Genomic DNA, 26,245 nt, shown 5'->3' with positions numbered 1-26,245 from the left:
CATCACACCAGTTACTTCATCCTTGCTGGTGGTTCTGATGTTTCTCCCAGCAGTTCACCCTCTCCCTTGTGCAGTTTCATGTTTGTTGTCTGTTGATATTTTCAATTAGAACTTCTTGTGATATGTGAATTAACGATATATTTTTTGTTTTCTCAAAACATTTGCATTTCCTCTGGACTGTGATTTCTTTTCTTCTAGCTTTCTATATTTTTACCAGATTAAGAGCAAAGATCTAAGGGCAGTAACATTTTTTTCCCCCTTAATTTTTATATAGCTGCTTTTACACCGTGCTTTGTGATGTCACACAGAGATGCAGATGGTGATAGAATCATGGAATTGTTTAGGTTGAAAAAGACAGAAGTTTCTGCTTAAAGAACACAACTTGGCCCTTGTTTCTTGTTCTGTGCCCTACATATGAATGGTCAGGGTTGGGTGGGTTTTTTGGTTTTTTTTTTCCCTGATTAAGTTTTCTCACTGCTGCTGGCTAAATTTCTGATTTTGTTTTGTTTTTCTCTTTGGTCCTGAAAGTAGTTAATAGGCTGGTTTTCAAGTGGTTCCCCTGAAATATATCTTGCTAAACTCAGGATTCCTTCCTTATTTGTAGCCATAAATAGTATTCCACTGCCTATTTTATGTGGCTTGGGTTTTTTTTTTTAAACTTATTAGAAAAGCAGCTATTCTTTGTGCATTCCCAGAATATCTAGTTTTGTTTGTTTCTTCTGATATTTTCGACTTATGCACAGCTTTGCACTTAAAATATTTGCTCATTTGCTATTTAAGTTGCACATCAAATTCCTCTATTTGTGGAGTATATGTGAGCGTAAAATTAGAGTAGTTAAGTTGCTCCTTCCCTAACATTTTAATGTGCATTTGAAATGGAAATTAGTGATGAAATTAGACAGGAAAAATCACTTTAGAAGAAAAAGTGTAGCTTGGATTAAAATCAGGATGGTTCTTCCAGGGAAACATTTTACATTGACTTCAGTCTTCAGGAGTGTTTTTGTCAGAGAGGTTTTCACATCAAGGCTTCATTGCTCTGTTGCTGCATCCCCACTCCTCCTGGGAGCCTGGGCTTTATGTCCTTTCCATACCCCGAGGATGGAGCTCCAGGCTGGGTACAAAAAGGTGTCTGGCTACATCATGGTTATTGGAAGAGATGCAGCTGCTGTCCCACTGTTTCCTGAGCTGTTTTCATACCTAGACAGAGTTGGTTCATGTGATATTTGTGTGCAGAATGAGCGAAGTAACACAATCTGTTTGGCACTTGGTTCTGAAAGGATCTGAAAGCACAGCTGAAACAGAGATGCACCTCTGAAAGATCACCAAGGCAGCTCTCAGTCTCTTGTTTATGCAAGTGTGTGCAGAAATCTGGTTTAACTTTATGATGCAGAGAAAATATTTCGTGTTGTGTGATTTTGTTGCTGAGGTTTGCTGTAGGTAATGTTTGGCAGTAAAAAAACAATGAAGAGATCAGCTGGGGAGAAAACAACTGACACTGGTACCAAAATTATACGAAGGACATGTTCTTCTATTTCTCTTGGCAAGCTGATGTGTGGGCTCTCAGTTCTTACAACTGTGAAGTCAGACTTTTAATGATCCTCTGAGGGATTAAAGGTGACAAAAATTACATACTAACAGATCCCCTGAAAATAGTCTTCAGTCTCATGTTTGTTTGGGGTTTGGGCTTTTTTCCCAATTAAGCATGAGGCATGCTCTGAGAAAAATAGTTTATGTTAGAATAGGCCAGAGAAGGACACTGATTAATCCATCTAAATGGAATAACTTACTGCCAGCCTTGCTCCAACTTTGGCATCTGGATCATGTAATTTTTTTGGGTTTCTGCACCTTCTTGGTTTTTTTTTTTTCATTCTTAGGTCACTTTATTGATCGCTACTTTAAAAAATTGCTCCACTGCATCAGCTATTGCATAGGGAGTGATGTGGATGTTGCTTCTATTTTTGTGATATTTTTTCATCCAGGCATCCCCTGTTTGACACAGCAGAAGTGGAAGGGACCAGTCCCATCCTGTCACTTGGCTTCAAGGGCTCTTTTGGGTGAGGAGGTGGATGCTGGGAGTAAAAATATCGATTCCACAGGGCTGGGGGTTTGTAGCTAATTCCTTTTAAAGTCTGAGCTGAGGTCAAAAGGTTGGCATGTGGTTTACACAAGGATTTTTCTTTAAAATAATTACCAAATTTGGGGGAGTTTGGGTTCTCTCAGTGAGTTTACTTGTGAAATCAGATATTTATGCAACACAGGCTCTTCTTGTTTCTGATTTTTTAACTTATTTGATTTCAAAAGTTGCGGATGCTCACTTAATTATGAAAGTCTCCAGAGCCAGATGATGATGATGATTAAACCTTGGCACACAGTACTTTTTAAAACACTAATCTTCACAAGATTCTGTGTAATTAGGTAAGTATTCTCCTTACTTGACAGAGAGAGAAACTATAAGGGTCCAAAGCTGCTTCTGTTTTGGAGTTGCTGTCAACTCTTAAGGCTCTTAATAGCAGAAGATCAAGCCCTTAAGTGATTTGTCTAAAGACAAGTAAGGTGGTGGGAGAGTTTGATTGGATCTTGGGTATTCTTGATTCTCAGGCACCTGGCTGATAGCTCAAGATGTCTTGCTTGACATTTCAGCTCTTTTCATTTCAGTGTTTATCTTCAAAGGTCATCAGCTTTATATCTGACTTTAAGAGAACCGTGCAGTAAGTCAAGTTCCTACCTGTTATTGAGCCCTCTTGCACATCACTACTGGTTTTATTTTGCCTGTCTCTCTAATGCTGATAGACATCCACAACTATAAAATGGGAGAGCCCATGGAAATAAAACGAAGTCGCTTGGTGCTGTCAGAAGCAGTGAAGAAACTGAGAAACCACTGGGATGTGGAGATGAGAAAAGTTGCAGGTGGAAGGGCTGAACACATCATATGGAGAGATGGGTGTGGTGGCTGTTTGATGGTGCTGACACCTCTAGAGCAGGGCAAGGAGCATCCCCAGTTTGAGGGGCTGGCAGAGCTGGGGGAGGCACTTAAAGCCATGGGAGAGGGGCCAGTGTAGGCTGTGAGGTGGGGAAGGGATGAGTGTCACATTCAGCCCCCATCCTTTCCCCTCACACAGAGTCAGTGTGGCTCTCTCACTGGATTAATTACTGCTCCGTGTGGACTTCACCAGTCACATGCAGGATTTGGGCTCTTGAGAACAGTCACAAAACAATTTAGGTTTCCCCTCTATTGCTTGCCACCATCTCCCTTATTAAAGATTCTTCAGTTACCTTTCTATGGCTGATTAATGTGTCAGGTGATTAATGACTTTCATCTGACACATCAGTGGGATTAAACCATGGTGAAATACATCCTTCCCCTCCTATTATTGGATTCCACTGCTTTCCACAAAGGAAGTACAAGAGAGGTTATCTCACGAGAGGTTCTGCCTGTATTTCTGGCTCTTTCCAATTACCTTGCTGTTGGATACAGGTCTGTGGTGAGCTGGAGTTGCAAAAGTTGTTGAGGAGAAGACGCTGAAAGTGCACCTAAAACACTCTGGGAATAACATGGGCAACTTGTTAAGAATTTATTCTTAGTCTTGTGGATCAATGGTTGCCAGTTGTATCCAGTATTCCTGCAGTGCTTTTCTTTGAAAAGTTCACTACATTTTTTAGGGATGCCTAGCTTTTAGCAGATGAGAATTTGCATTAGATTTAAATACAGAAAAAATGATGGATGTGCCTTAATTACTTCCATCAGCTATACCAACACCAGTGCCAATAGCAGTGTGACAGCAGCACGGATGCCCAGATGTTGCTTGCAAGCTTTAACCTGCAACTGTGAGACCTTAAATTGGCAGAATGCTGTGCAGGAAAGATGCAGCTTCTCTGGTGCCAGGTCTGAGTACTGCTCGTTCTGGCTGAAAACTGATTCTCCTTTTGCTCTTCCCCGCTGCCCCCTCCCTCTCTCCCTGCCTGGTAAGTGGATTAATTTCCAGCCTCAGCAGCTCCCTGGCTCTGCTCTTGGCCCATGCAGAGGAACAGAGTGCAATTTGCACAGGCAGCTGGTGGAGATGAGAGGCCAGACCACCTCCTCTTTCAGCAGTGAGATGGACTCATGCAGGATTTAAGCAACCCTGTAGCCCGCCTGATGTGTGTAGTTAATTAGAAAGATGCAGTGATAATTGCAGGTACAGATGTGCAGAGGACTGTCTCTGCTGGGTTTGAACATTCCTGCCCAAGCCTGTGCCATCAAAGCTTTCCCTCTGCTGGCACTTACACTAAATTCCTCCATGTGCCAGACAGCATGAGGACTGGTTATTTGCCATGCCAAAGCATGGAATTTTGGTTAAGGTGAGGATGGTTGTGTTAAGATGTAGTACAAATGGTGTGGCTGTGTAACGTGGTTTCTTGGAGGAGTGAGTGGCAAGAAACTCACAGTGAGTACTGTGCTCATCAAAAAGTTATCAGCCTGGATTTGCTGAAACAATTATGGGCAATTTCTATTGCAGTGAGAGTTATTTAAAATTTAAATAGAGTTGACATCATGTTCTTTTGACCTAATTCCCTGACTTTTTTATCATTACTAAAATGGTGTGGGATATTACAATGCCATACTGTAATATGGCATTGTAATATCCCACACCATTTTAGTAATGATATAAAAAAGCTGGGAATGGCTCTCTAAGGAAAGATTGATTCAGCACTGGTGTTTAAATAGGAAATGGACTGTGGAAAATTCTGAGATAACACTGTGATCTTCAAATGTGAGGGGTTGGATATGTGGGTGAAAAGCCACAGTTCAGAAATAACTGTGCTGAAAAGTAGTCCTGTGAAAAGCCAAGATACCTCTTACTGTTTGCTGTTTTATGTGTATAGAAGGTGATGTTTCCTTTCCTTTCCTAGTAATACTGCTAGCTTGTGCATCACTAGATGCCCGCTTTGCATTAACATGAGTTGACTTTGTTTTGGCAGGAGAAAGTCACCAAGCCCTTGTGGAGTATTTGAGACTTTCAGCACCAAATTCAATTTGCTGCATTCTTCCTTCTAGACAGCTTGCTCCCATGACAACCCCATGTCAGATGATGCATGTACAGACCCCGTTTCTCATAACTTTGTCCTTGGGATGACACCAGTGGCATTTTTCTCATGATCTTTAAAAAACACGTGAGAAAAACAGCTGGGATAATTTTGAAGAGCAAATTGTCATTTGGAAAGCACCCTGCCTTAGTATGAGTTCCACTTATCTAGAAATATTATGACCCATCGAAAAAACATTCAAAACAAAATAATGTGATTAAGTAAGGGGGTTGGGTTTGAAGAGTCAGTCTTCACTTGTTGCTTTGACCCAGGGACCATCCAGATACACCAATCTGGCTTAACTGTGCTCTCAGCCCACCTTGGGAGTACAAGCATCATCCAGGTGTTGCATCAACTTGTATAAATAGTCCATGCACTTATAATGAGGACAAAGTTATCAGAAAGAAGTGTAGAGTGTTTTCTCTTACTGTGTTTGGGTGTGATTCCCAAAGTCCCAATGCCTTGCGCTGGAAAATGAAGCTCCAGAGTTCATGTGCATCTCATGTGACTGTTAATACCCACACAGCTTTATCTGCAGTGCTCAAAGCCAGATGTTGGAAAGCAAAGGTGTCTCTCCAGTGCAGAATTAGCTTGTGTCTGTCCTGAGATAAGTTCTCCCACATACCCCAGCCTCCCCAAAAAACCTGACCTTGGCTGTAGTAATCCAACAACAGGCGACCAAGGTTTCGTTTCAGCCCGAGTTGGCAGTCCATGGGCCTTGCTCTTAAAAGGCAGGCCAGCCAAGTGATAATATTTCACTGCCATGCCCCAATTACCCCTGAGTAATACCCTGTGGTGTGGGGTTTTTTTACACACTTCAGGACACCTTAATGGCACGTTAATCCTGCGTTTGTCTGCTGTGTTTTGCTTTGCTGCAGAGTTTGACCAGCAGTGCCGTAAGGACAGTGCCTGCACACAGGTTTGCTGGAAGCAGATGTCAACCTTCTAGTACAGTTGTGGTGGCTGTAAAACCTGTAATTTAAGGGAAATGTAGCTAAAGAAACTGTTTAGGGTTTACTGGACAAAACAGAAGAGGAAACACCAAGCAGACAAGAAATGAGTTCCGTCTGCCGAAAGGTTTTGCTGCCAAATGTTTTGGTATGATCTATGTTAGCAATAAGTAACTCCATTTGGAAATTATTTTCCGTGCAGAATTGTTGTTGTATTACTATTTGAAACAGCAGCTCTGTGCTGGGGCACACAAATCCCGCACACATTCATGGATCAGCCAAGTAAAAACGTGGTTTTTCCCCCAGGAAATCTATCCCAGCATGCAGACCAGTAAAGCACTACTGAGGATGCAGCTGCAGATGAAGGGCTTTGTGCAGCCAACCCTCCCTCTGTGCTGGAACGGCTCAAGCTGTAATTTTTTAGTAAAGACACATCCTTACTGCATAGGCATCCTATAATTTCATCTGAAATGTTAGATTTCTCCCAGTTAGGGCTGTTTTGAAGATCTGCTACTGATCTTAAGCACCTAAATGTTTGCTGTGGACTGTTCTGATGGTTTGGCTTCTTTAACTTCTTTAACAACTTGTGGCTGCTTCTAGCCAGTTATTTTCCATTAGCTTCAAGTCTCTCCCTGCTTGCAGAACACAGAGAAAACTTTACAGCTGTGTTTCATTCTCTTTCACATCTCAGTGTTTCACCAGGCACAAGTCTAGTGAAACCTTTGCCATGGGATCTGAAAATTTTATTGCTTCAATAGTTTTTTAGCTCCTGTGTTGCATTGCAAAGCTGATTTGCTCAGGGTGAAGTCAGAAGTGGGTGCTGCCTTCTTGTCTGGTTGGGGTTATTATGTGTGTGATTGTTTTGAGGCTTTTCCCCTTCTAATTACTTTAAACAAATTGGATCAAGGATAGAGGTTGCAGGACTGTAGTACTGTTACAGCTGGATTAAATATTGTCGTAGGAGACAAATTTGCATAGAATAAGAAGCCAACTTAAATTACATCAAGGCATCCATGCTGTGAGAACAGGGTGGTGGAATGCTGCCTGCCGGTATTTTTATTATCATCATCATTCACCCTTTTTCAATTCTAGGGCTGCCATTTCTGCAAGGAAAAGTTTGATGCTTTTTTTTGACCAATTTGCTTTTACTCCTGAGGACAGATGAAGGTGTTTTATTCGGGCATCAAATTAATCACTTCTATGGAGAAGACAGTTGATCAAAGTGTGGTTATATTTCTTTTAATTTTACTTCTTTACTGTCTGTAAAGCACTGTAGTTGTGTGCTACCTGTCTGATTTATCAGTGTCTTGTAGGAAATCAGCCTTTCTTCTGCCTGAGGGATTTGGGAGTTTCAATTAGGTAGTGAGCCTGAGAGAAATGGATTTGCCTGCACTTGGTTTTGCAGAACTTGACAGTGGCTTGATTTTGGCTTTGCTAATATGGAAATCTTTGCCAGTGCTCTCAGTGTCTAAAAATTTTCCTATTTCCACATGGTGATTTCCTGTCCTGGGCGAGGTAGGCTGCTTTATTTCTTCTGGTTTATAATTTCTAGTTGCCAAGACAGTTTATACAAAAAATAATTAACCTTGGTAGGGGAAAGGAGATGTACCCTGCATGCTTGTCTTGATGTTTCTGGTATGGCATTTTTGAGTACCTGGTGGAATCCTGGTCCTGTGGAGGTCCAGCTTCATGTGCAGATGGATCTGTGGCAGTCCTTGGTCCCCACCCCTTGCCTGGTTAACAAACTGGACTGTGCTCACTAGTTATCATCTACAGCAGGGTATATGTGCCATCTCTGCTAGCCTGGGTTTCAGTGACTAGAATGGAGCAACTGTGACACAGCAGGGAGTTTGGCATCCTTTGAATGCCATGTTGTGGTGTTGGCACAATGTGTGAATGATTTCCCCCAATTGTTTTGCTGTTAATGATGAGCTCTTGGGCTGGGGCCTGGCTGCAGCCTCAGCTTTGCGTGCACGATTATCTGTACGTGCTGCAGATGGAAATTGAGCATCTAATTACTTTATAAGATTTGTGAACAGAGATTTAGCTCCTGCTTAGCCTCTGCTTGAAAAGTGCTTTCTTGTGTGATTTCAAGTCTGCTTCTGCTCTCCTCCTCAGGTCCTTTCACAGATGTGGTCACTACAAACCTGAAGCTCGGCAACCCCACGGACAGAAACGTGTGCTTCAAAGTTAAGACCACAGCACCACGTAGATACTGTGTAAGGCCCAACAGTGGAATTATCGATGCAGGGACATCAATTAATGTTTCTGGTAAGCCATTCCAGCAGTTCTTTGGGGATTGAAAATAGCTTCTTGTAATCAATTATTTCTTGGAATGCCTTGCAGCCTGAAAGTGTTTTGGTGAATCCAAGAGGTTGTGTTTTCATGGAGAAGCAGCCATTTTATGTATCCTTACTTCCCTTCCTCCTGGTCTGGCAGTAATAGGTTTGGTCTTACATCCTGTTTTGGAGAGGAAAAAGGCGGAAATACAAAAATGATTGATATGGTTCATTAACAGCCTCAGCCAGCATATCCAAACCAGCCCTGCTGCAGCCCTGCCCTCCCTGTGGGATTATTTTTGTACAGTTCGTTTTTTGCCAGCTTAACTTCCTGAACCAGCTCACCACGGGGTCAAACAAGTGCTTGGATGAGCACCATCGAGGGAAGAATAAAACTGGGTGGAATGTAGCCACTGGTTTAGACTGGTGTGGGCTGGTGCCAAACTGCTTTTGATTTAACCAACAATGAAAACATTTGCTTTCAAACCATGCTGGTGTTGTGTGCCTTGAACAGCATCCTTTGGTGTTCAAAATGTCAAATGACTAAATCTTTGCTGTTGCATAGGAAGAGTTAATGATTTTCTCTAATGAGTCAGTAGCTCTTGACTTGCCTAAGTTTGGTAATGGAAAAGCAAAGGAGTGGCTTACTTTGAAAGCATAAAGAGCTGAGTATTCTCAAACAGAATATCTGTGTATTATTAACTTGATGATAATATATTCTCTCAATGACTCCTCTGATCCATGTTCTCAATAAAGAATTCTGTCAAAGCGTGTAGTTGTGGCATATTGGATGAATAAAGTCAGACTTTTGTTAAGAAAATTATTTCTCAAAACATGCAGATTTACTTTGCTATTCTTAAAAAAAGAATAATATTGGCATGATAAGAAATATTATTGATAGAGTATACAGTTTGCTCCTACCAAACTTTTTTAGCCTGGGAGAATAAATTTGGGAAGCTAAAATCACTGCTTTTTACTTAAAAAAAAAATAAACATGTAAAAATTCAGAGTTCAGCTTCTTACTTTATAAAATGTAAAATATTTAAACACCTCACCCTTAGAGAGAGCTTTCTTCAACAAAATAAAAATTGATCCCCAAACCACTTTGCACTGTAAAATTAAGCAACTCTAATCCTGTAAGTCTTCTTATACAGGCCCATATTTGCCCAGTGATTGATCTGTTGTCTTTGGGATTTCTGTGGTGTCAAATTGAGTGTGCAAAGGGCTGCAGGATTGTGCCTCCCTTGCAGTTAATCCCAGGGGAATGTCACAGTGAGGAGGTCACCAGGGAGGTGTGGGAGCTCCAGGTGGGGCAAGCAAAGCACTTCTGCTTCAGGAGAGGGCCAGCACGTATCCACTGAGCTCTGAAATGACTAATATGTAAATGAAAAAGCTCTCTGGAGAGAAATGGAGATTTTTAAAAGTCGGGACAATTCCCAAGTAAAGCTGTCTGTCATCTATACTAGCTGCAGGCAAGCATATCAAATGCATTGAAATCAATGAAATGATAATGAAAATTAGCATGGTTTCTAGCTACAAATTATCTTCATGCCATAAAGATGTGGATGCTTTTCATCTTGCAGATGAACTTGGGAAATTAAAAGCCTGCTTCCTTTGCAGGCTCTTACCAGGCTTTTTGAAATGTCTTGATCTCAGTGTTGAGTGGTTTTTTAAAGTTCTGCTCACAAGTGCCCCTTAGCTCCACCCTGAGCAAATACAGCGTAGGCAAGTGTTGTAGGAAGCAGCTCTTGTTATGCTGCCAGCAGCTTGCTTTTCCAGCCTGGCCCTTCCCAGTGGCACACCAGGTGGAGTGTGGATCTACTCCAGGGCTGAAGTATCCCCTTATGAGATTGCTGTGCTTTGCTCTTACTTACACAGCTTTAAGAATTTCCCTTTTCTGATAACCTTATTTGTAGTGATTTATGATTTGGTGAGTGTGGAAAATGGCTGTGGTATATTTAATCACAAGCTCACATGTGTGTTCTGATATTTCCATGCTGATGTTAACAGTAGTAATAAATAACAATCTTAAATTGCTAGTCCCTGCATTAACATTATATTTGAAAATGCAAATAGCACACTTGCATTGTTCCTTAGGTAATATATTAAGTTCCTTCAAACTGTGGATGGGACCTAATTCTGGACTTGAGGATGGCAGTGTCTTGGGTTTTGATCAGCAGATGGGATCCTTTGGGTGTGAGGGATCAAAGAGGGGACTGCCATTAACTTGCAAAATAGAATTTTCACATTCCTTGAAAGGGGGGATGTGTTTAACCTTTGCTTTGGAGTAATATGGCTTGAGGACAGAAGACTGATTTTGGAGTTAATGAAGTAAAAAACAAATAGAATTTGTTTCTTTGCCTCTAAATCATCTACCTTTTCAGTCATTTAATTCAAGTCTTGCACAGGGCATAACAATAGGACTTGAATAAACAGGATTTGAATTCCTCCAAACCTAGTGAAAATACTGAGGACAAATTATTAAAATGCAGTTAATACAGTAACTTCTGGACACTTAGGCTAACTGGGTTGTGTTTATGCAATCCAGCCCCTTCACAATTGCTGAGGCTTTTCCACAACCACTGATAGCACTGCACTGATGCTGCACCTTGTCTCCAAAAAATCCGTGCCTATGCATTTGTTTGTCTCAGAGAATATTATTGCCTGAAGCTGAATTTGGGACAGCCTCTTCCTTTTTGCCCTGTAGTAACCAGATGCCTTTGTTATACTCCTGTGAAACTGTGTCTGTACTATTTTGCTCTAAGTATATGAGAAGATATTTTGCTCTAAGAGGCAGCAGTTCCACTTTATTTCACACTAATACGATGGCTCATTTAAAAAAACGTACAAAACGCTGGAAAAATAAAGCTCACTTCAATCTAGTGGAGTCTCAAATGCTGCCTTCTTATGCCACATCACAGCTTTTGCTAAATACCAGCAATTGAGGCCCTGTCAGCATGTGCTGCCTGCTGGGATGTCAGGTTTGGAGCCCGTGTTTTCACCTGTTATATAATGGCATGTAATTTTAACAGCCGAGTTTATGTAACTGTCGGGAAGCGTATGTGTGCACCGTCATCTGATTCCATGGCATTGGGGCTGCAATACTTGGGAAAAGGAGTATTTGCACACATTCCACTGCTGCTCAGCACGTCTGATTTCAGCAAAGAGAGCTGGTTTTGTGGCTTTGAAACGTAAATAAATGCAGGGATGGATTACAAAGGAGAAGTGGAGGAATACCAGCAGATGCTGGTGAGTCTGCAGTAGATGTCTAAGGAGGAGAGAGGAATTGCAGATGGTACCATCTGTGCACAGTGTCCCACTGAAGAGAGCAGTCTGAACAGGCTTCCTAAAAGTGAGGAGGAGCTGACATTATCCTTGGGTTGCTGTCGAATATCCAGGAGGGGATTTTTATTCCTTTCTGAGCTGGCCTGACTTTGAAAAGGCAGGAATGGAGCTGCTGTGCTCTGCAGTCACAGTGGGTCTGCCCCATTCCCTCAGGCACTGATTGTGTCCCATCCACTGCTGCACTCCCAAACTTCCCTTTGCAGTGTCCCTCCTGTTCCCTTTGCAGTGTCCTGTTCCCACAGACCTCCCAGGACTCTGCAGAAACTCCCAAGTTTTGGGTTGTTTTTGCCTGCCTGCTTAAAAGTTCTATCTTGATCTTCACAAATTCAACACTTACTAGTATTACTGAACTATTTACAGAAATTTTATGTCTATTTATATAAACATGAAACAAAGGTGGGATGGTGCAATGGATGCTGCTTGTTTCTGTAGACGTGAGTGTCCTTTGCTCACCTCTGCCAGAGCTGATGGAATTCCAAAAGGATCTTGAGGCTTGCCCCTGTTTCTGGTTGGGGTATTTTATGTGACATAAGTGTGGTAGATTTGATCCATCCAGACCATGAAGAATTCCATGCAGTGCCCTTTGGGAAAATGATTGATAAAGCCAGAAAAGAAAAAATAGATTGACTGTCTGTTGAATGAGCTGCTTTAGAATAAACAGTGATGTGGATAGAAATGTGATATCAGGGAACTACTGGTGATGTTTCTTGAGGGTGATTCTTGGTCCTAATCTTGTCTAATGCTTTTACAAGCAATTCTGGAACAAAGAGTACAATAAAAACTCTGATGGTTTTGTAAAGTTGGGAGATTAGAGATATGCAGCAGAATTGGGTGTCCTTGAATGCTACAGTAAGAGAAATGGGATGAGTTTCGTTAGAAAAACTGCAGAATCACATCTTTGGAGAATAAAATACTCTGGCTACAATTGCAAGCTTGTTAAATGAGGAGGTCTGATTGGGGCGAGCAAGATGCTGAGGTAATGTGAGTGTGAGTAAGGCAGGTGTAGCATTGTACATCTGGGTAAGGGAAGAGGTCAGAGGGCATAAATGCTGTGGTTCAAGGCATTAGTAAAGTTTCCTGCATGTGTAATTAGAGGAGCTCAAACCAAAACAGGTGCAGAGGATGAATGGGGAGCCTGGCCTGGAGAGAACCTACCAAGTCTGGCTGAAGTTTACCAGGAGGCCAAGAGTTGCTGTGATTAATTTCTTGGAGGGCACCAGAAGTAAATGACTCTTCCCCGTCTCTGGTATTTCAGCATAAGGGCAGTGTTGGTCCAGGACCAAGTAAACAGGCCATTAATAAATTTAGATGGAAACTAGAGGAAGGTTGCTGACTATGTGAGCTGGGAGACTTTTCTGTTCCTTCAGCTCTTGGAAAGGACAGCTGGATCTTAGCAGGTGTTAAAGGTGTTCCCTGCTTCAGATTTCCTCAGTTCCTTGAGAAAGCTGGTTTATTCTGGGAAAACCAGAGGAGTTTAATGCTTCTGTCATTTTAACTAACTCTGCCAGTAATCTGTTCTGTGGAAAAGGAGCACATTGGGTGGTCACTGCCTCTCCTTAGTTCTCTACTGGGCGAAAAATGCTGGGGATTTTGCAGGAATGTGTGAGAAAACCAACGAGCATTGATCTCTCAGTGACTCTGCAGTTTTTGCTTGTGGTAAAACAGTGCTGGTGCTTGAGCTGTGGGGTGAGCAGCTTGGGAAGTGGTTGAGATACATCTCTGCCTGATGGATGCTGCTGACAGTAAACTTGAAGATCATATTCATAATTTTGTTTCTTAAAACTCTGATTACTGATGAAAGCTGAAACTTCTGACCAGATGGGACAACTGATGTGATAAGGCATTTTGTAGGAACATACATCTCACATAATTTTTGCATATGGTTTGTGATTTCCATTCAGAACAAAGGAGCCACATTCCCAGTAGCAATTTCTCCAGCAATTAGGGCAGCTTTAGGGAACTAATCTTTCACAGAAACCCCAATAGTATGTGGATAAATATTAAAATGCTTTGGTTTCCTCTTGAAAAAAGTACATATTTTTGAGCTTCCCATCTGGCTTACAAGACATTTGCTGAATAATTTGTGTCAATGTGGCTTTCATGTATTGATCTAAAAATACAAGTGCTAACAACGTCTGTGCTGTCAAGCCCTCTCTGGCTCTTGTGGTTCAGTGAATGGAGCTCAGAGCAGTGATCATTTGGCATTCCAGGATGGATTCAGCACTGTCCCTTGGGAAATGAGGATTTTCAAATGAGCTGCTAGTTGCACTCAGCAAAGTGAGCTGAAAAAACCCACAATCTGTAGAAGTTCCATAAATGCTGAATAAATTCTGACTATCCAGTTGGATCATTGGAATTATTTAAAGTGTCTACTACAGAGGAGAAACAAATTATGCTGCTGCTTTTCAGTGATGTGTCAGGCAGTGTTGGAATAGTTGTGCTTTCACAGTGCAGTCACTCCTGTTTGGAAAACAGTTTTAAAGGCAGCCAGTTAACTTGCAAACATTTATTTTGAAATAATATCCAAGTACTGCAAGGTAAGTTAAAAATGTATAATAATTCTTAAAGCACCTCATCTGAGAGAATTTATTGCCTGCCTTCTCTTTGGGCTTTAAAAGGCATCTGGTTGTTGATTGCCAGATTGTGTGCACAGTGAAGATGGCACAGCCATAACATGCCCTGCTCATTAAGAGAGGCAAATTGGTTTGACTTGCTTTCATTTGCGACAAATGGGATCTTTGGGTATTGCTTTTATATGATAAACCCCTGCAATTAGTGCATATGAATTTAGGCACATAATGTTAATAGCACCAGTACTTGAAAATGGTCCTAATTCTTGAACTGCTTCTCTTCTTCGTGGTGGAATTGAGGGGCTGAAGGAAGACAGGTCATAAAAAGTGAATTTTTAAAACCTTACACCATTTTTTTCTGTTAGCAGTAATGGCAGTATTTGCAAGCTTCATTTTCAATTTGAGGGGGTGGTGGCTTTTTGCAGGGTCTGATAACATGTTTGTGTAAAGTGCATTGCTTATTTCCACATGTTCTGTCTCATGGTGAAGCCAATTAATGTCCCTATGACTCAATATCCAGGTGTCACTTGAAAATGTGGGGGTTCCAAGTGACCACTTATTTATTAAAAAAATTCCATGTAAATGGAGTACCCAACTATCCCTCCTCAGGTTGCTTTAACCCAAAAGCAAAGACATGGAATTTCCCCGTATTGCTTAAAAAATGAAACTAAAGCACAGCCTAAACCTGCTGTTCCTTCCTCTGCCCCCTAAACAGTCATTTTCTGCATAAGTAAATTTTGGAATGCTTTTGATTTTTTGAATGGAGAGAAATACATTCCTTGCATACCTTTCATAGGCCAAGTTTACATCACGTTTAACTATAAACATCCAGCTATAAATTGGTAACAAACTTTCACTTATTTGTGGAAGCAAAATACTTGTACTTGATAAATCAAATACCATGAGACTCTTAAACTTTGTAGAGGAAATTTCCATCCCGAGCTTTAACCTCAAGGTTTACAATGTTTGACTTTGCCTCTGTAGCTTTTCTCGGGCACCATCAGCAATATTGTGTGTGCAGCTCATCAAAATGCTTGTTACTTCTGCCCCAAGGATGGAGCAAGACAAAAAGCTGCTGTCTTGGAAATTTTTTCCCTCTGTCCCAGAAGATATGTAAATTTTTCCTATTTTCTATAAATTACTATTGTTATCTTGCCATAGCTGTGTACAGAATATTGTGGAGTGATCAGCATTTCCAGAATTCTCTGACCAAAGTCTAGACAGACTGAGAAAATCTGTTTCTCTTGCTTCCTTTCAAAATTCTGGTTTAAAGTGAGGTTCCTGATCTCAGCTGCTGCTTTGGTCATAACAACAGACAATTTGAAACCATCTTAATGTTTGTTTTTCTGAAATCTGGTGACTGTGTCATCGGTGCATGACTCTACACCAGAGCAATGTTAATGCAATGTGTTCTGGGTTTTTTTCTTCCAGTGATGCTACAGCCTTTTGACTATGACCCTAATGAGAAAAGTAAACACAAGTTTATGGTTCAGTCTATGTTTGCTCCAAATGATACTTCAGATATGGAAGCAGTAGTAAGTATTGAAATTAATTAAAATGGATTTCTTTCTAATTGTAGAATTTTGTAAGTCCTTTGACTGCTTTGTTTTAAGGGTGGTTGTCAAACCAATCTGGAAGGGTCCTTGAAATCTTTTCCAGATTTCCATCTCTTCATGGCAAGGAGTTTTCTGTGCTTTTGAGTCCCAGGAATCTTGCACTGAAAGTTGTTGTCGGTGGTTGCTTCTTTAGGAAGCTGCTGTCAGTAATGGGATGCCAAGCCATGAAACAAGTAGATGTAGGATTTTTGCAATGCATCCTTCTTTAGAAAGGCCAGCTTGAACCATATATTCTAAGGATATACAGAATATATTCTAAATCTGTGGCATCCTTTATATTTTATGCATCTGCACTCAGTCTTGAGTCTCCCCTTGAGCAGCTCTTTTTGCAAGATGCAGGAGGATTATTTACAAGTATTGTGTTTTTCTTTATCCCCACCTGTGTCTGCTGTGGCTTTGTAAATGGAAGTCTCTCATAGATTCTGTCCTGTAGATCACAACCAAGAGCAGAAGAAAAATGTAGGTGCTGGAGCAGAGAAGGACAAAAGACATAAAAATAAGATGTCAGGCTACAGTAAGGCAACCTGCAAAGGAATAAACCATTTTGTCAACTGCTGGCTTTCCTTTAACAGCAAGATTTGCCCCCAGAAGAGGGCACAAGGAAAAGCTCTCTGTAGCCTAGTTTTTGTTGGCTTGAGAGAACACTCAGTGGCTGTTGAGGACACAACATAAAAAGGAAAAAAGACCATTACTCTAAAAGTGTGTGGCTTGTGTGTGCTGCTTAAAAACAAAAAAGCCAACCCAAAAATACTCTACAGTAGTCTTTACAATATGTGTCTTCTTCTGAATAGCTTCTTAAAGCTGGGGCACTCTGCAGGCTAATAATTTCCCTCCTCAAAGTGATTTATGGAACTATATTTGTTTAATGGGCTCAAAATAAGATCCAGTGGGAGAAACAGCAATAGTAATAAAATGTCTGCATCACTAGGAAGATAAGTCAGTCTGCCTTTCTTTCGAGCTCTTTAATTTTTATGAGTTACTTTATACCATGACAAATGTTATTCTGCTGGCAAAGAATGTTTTTTAGTACCTAGATGGGCCTTTCAGTTTTCCAGAGCTCTCCAGCCCAATACGATTCCCTTTCCTGTAACGCTTTGATCAGTTCTCAGTTCTGTTACCACTCTCCAGATCTCTTCCTATTCTGGATGAACAGGTGAGACCAGTTATGGGAGTACTATAAAGCTTTCAACACTTCCCAGGCAGCCAAGGAGCTGGAAATAGAACTGACTTCAGCCCCAGAAGAGCTGAACTACGATTCAGCTATTTAGGATGAGTTAAATACTACTCCAGGTTGCACGGGCTTAGCCATAATTTGTCACCTACTTGAGATATGCTGAGGAATACCAAGCTACAGGAGGATGGTCAGGAGAGTGAAGAGGAGCACGTCAGAACTCCAGGATATGAGTGTGGACACTTCTTTGCTCTTTATTATCACTGAGAAGAAATATTTTCACTCCAGGGTTACAGAGCAAAGATTTATTACTACTGATCCCTGTTAAAGGTTGCAAGGAATCTTGTTTATGGCAGACTCCCCAGCTGAAGGGGAGAGGAGGTGTGAGGGAAGTCACCCCTCTGTGTGTAGCACATCTGGTGCTGTTCAGACATTGATGCTGATTGATAAGGATGGAAAACAAGGAGGGGGAAGAACAGTCCTGTAGTTCATTGCAGTCAGGAAGAAAAGCTCATGTGAAATTTGAAAAGTTTGAATAGGAGCTCCACTGGGCAGAGAGTTGAGAGCTCACTCTGTGATTTATTTGGGGGGTTGTTATCTTTCCCTTCCCTTGAATTCACCCCTCCTTTTACCTTTTTGTCTTCTTATTTTTAAGCAGGCTCATAACTCCCCCTGTCTCTGCTAATTACTCTGACACAACTCCCAGTTCTCTCATGAATTACCTGTGGAAGTTTCAGACTATTTAGAATGATTTGCTTCATAGTATCTGGCTTTATGATACCACTCAGTTATGTTTTTGATCTCATTTTTCATCCTGTATGTGGTTAATGGTGGTGTGATAAACACCTGTGGGTTCTTTCTGAGTGAAATGATGTGATTTGTTTCCATAATGCGCTGCATTTCCAATCTGCCTGATTGTACTAATGTGTTTAATATGAGATTAATATTAACTTATTCCAGTGGAAAGAAGCAAAACCGGAAGAACTCATGGATTCGAAACTTAGGTGTGTGTTTGAGCTACCAGCAGAAAATGATAAGCCTGTGAGTATTTTCAGATGCATATTGAGTGATTTAACTCAATACCACAATAAATCCTGTGAAATGGCATGTTTGGACAGACACTGCTCTATAAGCACAAGACAGAACCCTCTGTTTCACTGCCTGGATGGGATCACCCTTAAAAACACAATGTAAACTATTTAAAGTCTTGGTAATCCTTGGTGTAACTAGCAGCCCAGTTGCAACAGTAGCACAGAGCAATTTTTGAGTTGATGTGTTTTCATTTAGTGAAAGGTCACAGGATAAAGAATACTTTAAAAAAATTGAAAGATGCTGATTGCTGGTTCTGAAGCACAGAGTTTATACTGAAGCAGTTATAATCATCAGCAATATAAAATTTGCCTTTCCAACACTTCCTTAGTACAACTCTGATTTTGTCAGGCAAATTGATAGAGAGCTGGTGAGGAAGACACAAATGCAGTTAGGAATTATATTAAAATTAACAGCTATAATATTGTAGGATTCTTTCTTGTTAGGGTAATGGACGTATTAATGTGTAATGCAAATATGTATTGTCCAGTATAAAACCAATAATGGATTGAATAAACTGAAAAAATGCTTCCAAGTGTGCAGGTATTAAAGGCACAGTTGTTCTACCTTGCACTGAACAGCCTGTAATTAGGATTATGTAATTATTTGACTGGGGAGAGGTTTATTTCCATGAGAGACCCTTTCTAAAGTGCAGGGATGGAGAAGATCCAAAGGCAGGAGAGGGGGAGCAGGGTTGGGAGGTCTGAACCTTGGTTCCCAACTTGGATTGCAAATTCTCTGTGCCCACAAAACTCAGAAATATGGAGAGGGGCAGGAGTGGGCAGGGAATGGGGAGGAGGAGGAATGAGGAGGCTGCAGCCCTGTCCTGCCTCCTGCAGTAGCTGCTTGTGTGTGCCTGGGGAGGGAAGGGTGAGGAGACCATTGCTTGTGGGACCTGGTTTAGGGACATTTCTGCATATGCAGGGTCTGAAAAGTCAAGCTCATTCTGTCTTCACTTATTGCTGCTGCTCTGGTGTTTTCTGGGATAGCAGGAAAGTTGCAGAAAGCAAAATGTTGTTCATTTCTTTTGATACAGGCACGTGTCAGGTGTGCACAGCCAATTTTACCTGATTCTCCTCCTGTTTATCAGGTGTGTGGTGTGGTGTTAATAACTAACCAAAAATCACTTTATCCTTTTTTAACAGCATGACATAGAAATAAATAAAATTGTATCCACATCTGCAACAAAGACAGATTCCTCTGTAATGTCTAAATCAATAAGTTCTTCTTTGGATGACACTGAAGTTAAGAAAGTAATGGAAGACTATAAGAGGCTTCAAGTAGAAGTTCAGAGGTTACGGGAGGAGAATAAACAGTTTAAGGTAAAGATTGCTGTTGTTTTCTTTTCAGATTTACCCCTTTCCTGAAAAAGAAGCTTCCATCTTAAAGGTTTGGTTACCTGACCTTAGCACAATATTTTAACACTGTCTATAAAGTAAAAGATAATTCAGGTTTCTCTGTAAACTCTGTGAAGGTGCTGAAATCAATGGTTCCTTTGAAAGGAGGCACAAGTCATGCACTCACAGAAGGTGATTGGGTAGCAACCCAGAGGAGTGAATTCCCCCTCTTTTTTTTTTTTTTCCCACCTAATTTCTCAGTCTGAATTAAGCATTCAGTGTTGGACTTGGCCCCGTTCTCCCAAACCTCGGGAGCTTGAGGGCAGTGTTGTGCAAATACTGAGTGTTTCAGTAATTGCACCTGTAATGTGCTGCTGAAACGGCCAAATTGAGACAGATGAATGGGAAATGTGCTTCCTGTCATATCCAGCACATGGCTGGGAAAGCCACTCATTGAGAAGCCTTTATCACTGCTGAAAAATTCTTCTTACACTAGTTTGATTTGCTCTGAGTGTCTGCTTCCATAGATATCAGCACCAAGGAAAGTGTGGATCTTGTGACTCTTGCAGCCCAGTGAAAGGAGCTCTGTTCTCTCAGCTCTGATGCTGCTTGGCTGGCTGATGCATGAAGGCATTCCTGAAAACAGTTTTGTTTTGCACAGAAATAATATATGTGTACATAACAGACGTGACCCTAACTTCTCCTTGTGTTCTTGTTTTGCCAGCGAGTACTCTTTAAGTTCAAAGTGATTTTATTTAATTTTTTTTGCAAATCAGTCTTGAATAAACACTCTCCAGGAGCTATCTAGAATTGAGCTGATGTCTTACAGTAACGTCCTCGATCGGTGAGCTCGTTGTTCCCTTTGTGGAGTATTAAAAACATCTGTAAAACATCAGAAAGCAATGCTAAATCACTGCTTGCTGCCAGGTGCTGTCAGTGTCAGGCTGGAGTCACTGTCAGAAGGAAATTAAAGTGTTTAAAATGAGAATTTGTTGTTTCTATACAAAGCGTGTTGTATGTCAACACCATTTTACTGTTTACAAAAGTCAGTTGTCCCCATTCAGAATTAGAGCAGCAGTGAGGTATTGGGTAGCCTGTGGCTTTCAATGACTAAGTAAATGAATTAATTTTAAAAAAAAAGTTGACCTTCAGATCACGTAGGTGCCCATTTAAATTCAAAAGTGAGAAACACTGACATACCCTGAGCTCTTTGAACTTCACTTACCTGACAATTTTTAAGGCTGCAGTAACTTTCATAACAGTTTTGTTTCTTGAGTATTTTTTTAAGTACAGACTGGAGACTTTCGCTTCGGTACCTTATACTTTTGCACTATAATACTGTGTCACGTTGAAAAGTCTAACACTGTTGCTTCAGCTGGACACAAATTAAGTCACAAAAGACTCATTTGCCCCTCTCCTGAAGTGCTCTGGGTGTGTGTGTGTGTGGAGTGTGTTAACACACAGCTGTGCTGCTCAACAGCTCAGGGAGAGCTGAGGGGAGCATCATCCCCACTTGAAATGAGAATATCTGCTGCTGTTACATTGTTTTATCTGTTGTCTCATCTTTAAATCAAGTGAGCTGACAAACTCCTATCAGGAAAACATCCTAATCCTTGCCATTAGGTTCATGTCAAAATGTCAGCATTAATCTGATGGGGGAGAACAGTTCCGTTCAAGGGCTGGGAAGATTTGCCTGTGACATCTGACATGGGGAATGAGGAGTGTAATTGCCTCGGCTTCTGAAAAACTTCATCTGAGTTATACTGAGAAACATTTTCCCCAACAGCACCTCCCTTGCTAACAGAGCAAGAAAAGCACCTTCCTGGCTTTTCCTCCATTATTTTTCTGAAGCTCTGGAGCTGTCTCTAGACTTTGGACAGGAGTTCTTGCAGGGTTCCCCCATCCCTTAGCAGGACAAACCCTCCAAGAGCGTGTGGCTTTCCCCTCCTGCCTCTCCCCTTCCTTCTCAGGATTATTCAGGAAACAAAGCTCTAACTTAGCTGTACCTTCGCTTTCACCTATTCTGTAACACCCACCTAAATAAATATGAGAGAAGGGTGAATGTTTAGAGCTTTTTTTTTGTAGAAATAATGAATATCTGTTCCTTTAGGAAGAAGATGGACTGCGGATGAGGAAGGTACCCCAGACAAACAGCCCAATATCTCCTTCTGCAGCTGCTGTCAAGGACGAAGGGCTCAGCTCCAGACTACTTGCTTTGGTGGTTTTGTTCTTTGTCTTTGGTGTAATTATAGGAAAAATAGCCTTGTAGAGGCAGCATGCTGGAAATTGTAGATTGGTTTGATGGTTCTGCCATATCATTGGATTAAATTTATTCATAACAATGTTTAAAAAAAAAAATTAATGTATGACATCTCACAGGTCTTGCCTTTAAATTACCCCTGCACAAATACTATGTAACATAATCTAGAAAGTTCAAAATGTACAGTGAGGGAATGAATGAAAGAGAATATGCTTCAGTGATGAAGGGGGGAGAAAATCCTGATTTAACACTACAATGGAATATTGTATATGTCATTTTAAACATTCTTAGACCCCTGGTACATGTTGCTGGATTACCTCTTTTTAAAAAAAAAAAAGGACAAAAAAAACGAAAACTAGAAAAAAACCTCTTCCTCCACTGCTGGAGCTGGCCCAAGGGATGTTTGGAGCTGGGTTAGGCAGGAGGTGTTGATAACTTCTGTAAAATACGTTAATCCACCATTCTGCTCATGAATTTAACAGTTTCTGTCAGTGTCTTCAACTCTGTGCAAGTTACCAATTTCTTGGCACTTCAGTGAGTAGTGAGAAGCTGCAAAGACTTGTCTGTGGCAGCACCGAGGGGCTGGTTCAGAATAAAGGTCAATGCCTTGTTCTCACCAAGGGACCAAGCTACATTGCTGTTGGTTCATTTAGTTGAATTAAAATGTTATTATTCAGAGATGTTTAATGCATATTTGACTTATTTAATGTATTTCATCTCATGTTTCCTTATTGTCACGGAAAATGACTTAATACTTTGTGGTATGAAAAGGCACCTGTTCAAAGCCAGTGACAGGAACTAAAAATCTGCTGCTGTAGTAGTGCAAGGTTCTTCTGCCTCCTGATGTTTTGGGCACTACACAATTGTTGGGAGTTTTGAGCATTGGGGAAACAGTGGTCAGGAAACTGTTTTTGTATGTAAATAAGTCTATCTAGGGAAGAAACAAAAATATTAGTAGTAAATTAGTCCTATGCCGTAAAAAGACCAATCTTGTTTGACTATGTAGCATCTTAAAAAAAAAAAAAAAAAGAAAAGAAAAAAGAAAAGAAAAGAAAAATTAAATAAAGCCCCCAAATTAATGTTTCCTTTGTTACTTTTGTCCTGTTCTCACAGTTTTAGAGGTGGGGAGGAAACAAGGTTTTCTTGTCAGCTTTGTTCACGGCATAAGGAAACTAATTTCAGGATGAATTTCTTTTTTTCCAGACTAATTTTAAAACCAAACCACCCCATTGTGAGCCTGCCACACAAAAGCTGTTCAGAGTAACCAGGCTGAGGTTCAAGGTAACATCCCACTTTCCAGGTTAGTTGGGTTCAGGAGTTCAGACACTTGACAGCACCTTTAGAATAAGGTGGTTTTGTTTCTAAGCTTCCTTTTCCCACAAGGTGCATAAACAACCCCGGTGTGTTTTAACGTGATGAATTCAGCAGATGAAACAGTTTTTGAGCAGGTGAAATTCACATCTGTTCTTAAATGGTAGACCCAAAAACATTGAGTGACAAAATTTTTTGTAGCATATTACAAGATGAAGCTGAGTCTTTTAAAAATGACTTCTGTCATTCCTTCCCTATTCCTGGGATTCTGTCAGAGAGCTGTTGGGGCTGCAGCCTCTCTGCTGCACTCCTGGACCTTTGTGTTTGTCCCACTTGTGTCTCAAGGGCTTCCTCCTCTGCAAGAGCAAATAAGGGAAATTTTATGTGAGGCTTAATAAGAAAATAGGTGGAAAAACCCCCCCTTTAACTGGTGTGTTCAGCTCATGAACGTGAGTCTGGGAGTATTTCTAGGAGATTCAAGAGAAAGGTGTATTTTTAGCATTTTAAAGTGCTGGTGCCTTGTCTGCTCCGAGGGAAGGGACAGGGCCACTGCAGCCTGGCTGCAAAGGGCAGGGCAGGGGGGAGATGAGCTGGAAAGGACAAAGCAGGGAGATGATGGGACAAACTGGGCAGAATTGATCTAGAAGAAGATGCTGCCCAGGCAGTAGAAGCTGAAGAAAACCTTCTAATGAAGCATTCTTTTCAGAAGGACAGGGTTGTGAGTGATACTGCAAAATTAATTTTCGTGGCTTTGAAGGCTGTATTTGAGAAAACCTTTGCTGAAGGGAGACTGAGATATGAAGTAGGGGCTTTTTTTTAAGTGGCTGTAAATATCTTGTTCTCTTATCAGAATTTCTGATTCACTTTGAAAAAAATAGGGTTTTTTGAGAGTCCTTTGTTCTGCTTAAAAACAGCCTAAAAGAGGTTGGTTTAAAAAAAAAATAATTGCTGTTTTTGCAGGATAAAGGGGGAAGATTGAAGGTTTAAGCTGGTCTCCTGTGAGGATATCTGGAGTAATGTTCCAGGCAGTTTTTACACCCAGTGTAAGTCACCACAGCTGCCTTTGCTGGCCCAGGGCAAAGCCAGCAGAGTCCTCCCCCAGTGCACAGCAGCCACTTCTTGGGGATCTGTGCCAGCCTGGAACTGTAGGTGGTTCCTGAGCAAAATTGTTCCTGGTGTTTGCACTCCAGGATCATAAAGAGGTCCCAGGAAACCCTCTCGTGCTTTTCCAGATTCCCTTCAAACACTGATGAAGGAGACCAGGAGAGGATTGCAGTGGTGGTAACATCTGTAGCCTGCAGCTGGGCTGACCCACACCATCAGTCCTAAACGAGAAAATTAACTGCTCCTGTTTTGGAATTTAACAAAATCCTGAGGTTTTCCCTCACCATTTTTGACAAGAGCCTGAACACAGCAGCCCTGAATTGTCTGGGTAATGCTTTGCCTTGCTGAGCTTAAAATAAAGTGACTGATCAGGGGAATTCTCACTCCCTGTTTGACCAAACCCTTCTTTCATAGGCAGTAGAGAGAAATCTTAAGGGATTTTTTTTCTTCTAAGGTTTCTAAAAGGCCAGTTTGTAGATAGAGTGCAAATATAGATTGGATGGATATTCTTAAGCCACCTGGCTCTTTTTGTAAGTTGTTCCTTTCGTGGCAACACAAGAGCAAATGTTCTCATGAAGTATTCACAGAAAGTGAATTGTTCTGAAGGACATTGTACATCTTAGGAAGTTGTGCACAAAATGTAGAGTTTCTAAATAAGATTATTGTCTGGGGTCCTCACACAACATCAGATACTAGAAACCTGTGACTGATTCATGGTAGTAGAAATCAAGTTATTACTAATCTAATTATTGTCCTTGCTGTTACTTTAAGATGACCACTTGCACATTTATTGTTGATTTTTGTAACACCCAGTAGAGGATGCTTGGTGCACTCTTCGGGCGAATTTGGGATATAACCAGAGACCTGCAATGTCTTGAAGCCTAGTGCTGGGAAACGAATGGAAAATGGTTTCTTCTATTTTTATGTAGTTCTCCACATCTTAAAGCAAATACTCCGTGCATGAATGATCATAACTATTGCTGTGCATTGGCAGTTGTCAGCTGGGGGTGCACAGCTGGAACAGCTGCACGTGCAAGCCAGGACCAGCTCAGGTTACTGGGGAGTAGCCTGGGGGCTGAACAGCAAGATCATGTCATGTTGTTATGTTGAGGGGGATTGATGTACCATAATGTCATTTTCTAAAAATACAGGATTGTAAAGCTCGGTTGGTGGTGTTACTTTTTCCTCCTGAAATGCTGTTAGTGGGATAAAGTTGGAACTTCACTTTGCAATTCACTAAAATTTCTTTTCATCAATAAACTATGAAGGGTTTGTATCTGCTGCACATGTGAACTTGCAATTCTTGTCAGCAATTTGACATCGTGGTGTGCACAAGGAATGGATCTTTTATGTCTTGACATACTTGATGTTGCTTTGCCCAGTGGAAGAAAACTCATCCCTTTTCTTCAGAGAATGGCACTTCTGTGTCTTCAGTGGAATGTCCTGAATTTTCAGGCACAGTAGTGGCTTCACTGTAGTGCCCTTAAGTTTGAAACTTTATTTCTCTTGCCCTGTGTGATGTCCTGAAATTCCACATCCTGAGTTCTGTTTCCTATATAAAATAAATGAGGGGAAAAAAAGCACTGCCAGAAATCTCTGTTTGACATTAAAGGCCCTGTGAAATAACACTCAGAAGCTCCTGTTTGTCGTGGCTGGGTCACAGCTGCACTGGAGCTGCACTGGTGCTGCACAGGGCCTGGAGAGCCACTGTGCCATGGTTTGGGAATGGGGGAGCATCCATGGCCCAAGGCCTCGGGTGAGCAAATTGAGAAGTGACAGGTGGTGAGTGAAATTCAGTTTATGTTTTCGGGATTTTGAGCAGATTCGCTTCACAGAACAAAGTAATTGTGTTGCCACTGCTCAAATCTGCTTAGCTATAAAAGTTGATTGATTAATGGGTTGTGGTTTTTTACTGGATAAATGAAGATTATTTTTAAAATAACACAAATGAGAGCCAGCCAGGAATCTTGCACATGATACCCCGGTGAGCGCACACATACACACTGTGACTGTGTGCCTGTCATTCACTCTGCCATTTCCTGGGGCTTCAGTTCCTGTTCTGAGCTAATTTCACATTTGTACTTGAAGAGTAAAACTTTGAAACCTTTACTAAACTTCCACGTAGATGTCTTTGCCCCCCCAGTCCAGA

The 26,245-nt window shown here is 41.2% G+C and overlaps 1 protein-coding gene across 2 annotated transcripts in view; it reads left to right on the top strand.

The window, feature by feature from the left end:
- Positions 1-25,372, top strand: part of VAPB (VAMP associated protein B and C) — a 32,949-nt gene extending 7,577 nt beyond the window's left edge. Inside the window, exons 2-7 of one of the 2 annotated variants that reach the window (XM_066330928.1) lie at positions 8,133-8,285; positions 15,640-15,743; positions 17,956-18,036; positions 19,121-19,174; positions 19,435-19,473; positions 21,532-25,372. In XM_066330928.1, the coding sequence (XP_066187025.1) occupies positions 8,133-8,285; positions 15,640-15,743; positions 17,956-18,036; positions 19,121-19,174; positions 19,435-19,473; positions 21,532-21,690 (590 nt within the window). In that variant the 3' untranslated portion in view covers positions 21,691-25,372. Of the gene's footprint in view, positions 1-8,132; positions 8,286-15,639; positions 15,744-17,955; positions 18,037-19,120; positions 19,175-19,229; positions 19,407-19,434; positions 19,474-21,531 lie in introns of both variants that reach the window. The other variant, XM_066330926.1, reaches the window with a different exon arrangement.
- The last annotated feature ends 873 nt before the right edge of the window (positions 25,373-26,245 follow it).

The sequence above is a fragment of the Sylvia atricapilla genome, chromosome 16 (genome assembly GCF_009819655.1).
Source record: "Sylvia atricapilla isolate bSylAtr1 chromosome 16, bSylAtr1.pri, whole genome shotgun sequence".
Classification (NCBI taxonomy): Eukaryota; Metazoa; Chordata; class Aves; order Passeriformes; family Sylviidae; genus Sylvia; species Sylvia atricapilla.
This window is presented reverse-complemented; position numbering and strand designations above follow the sequence as displayed.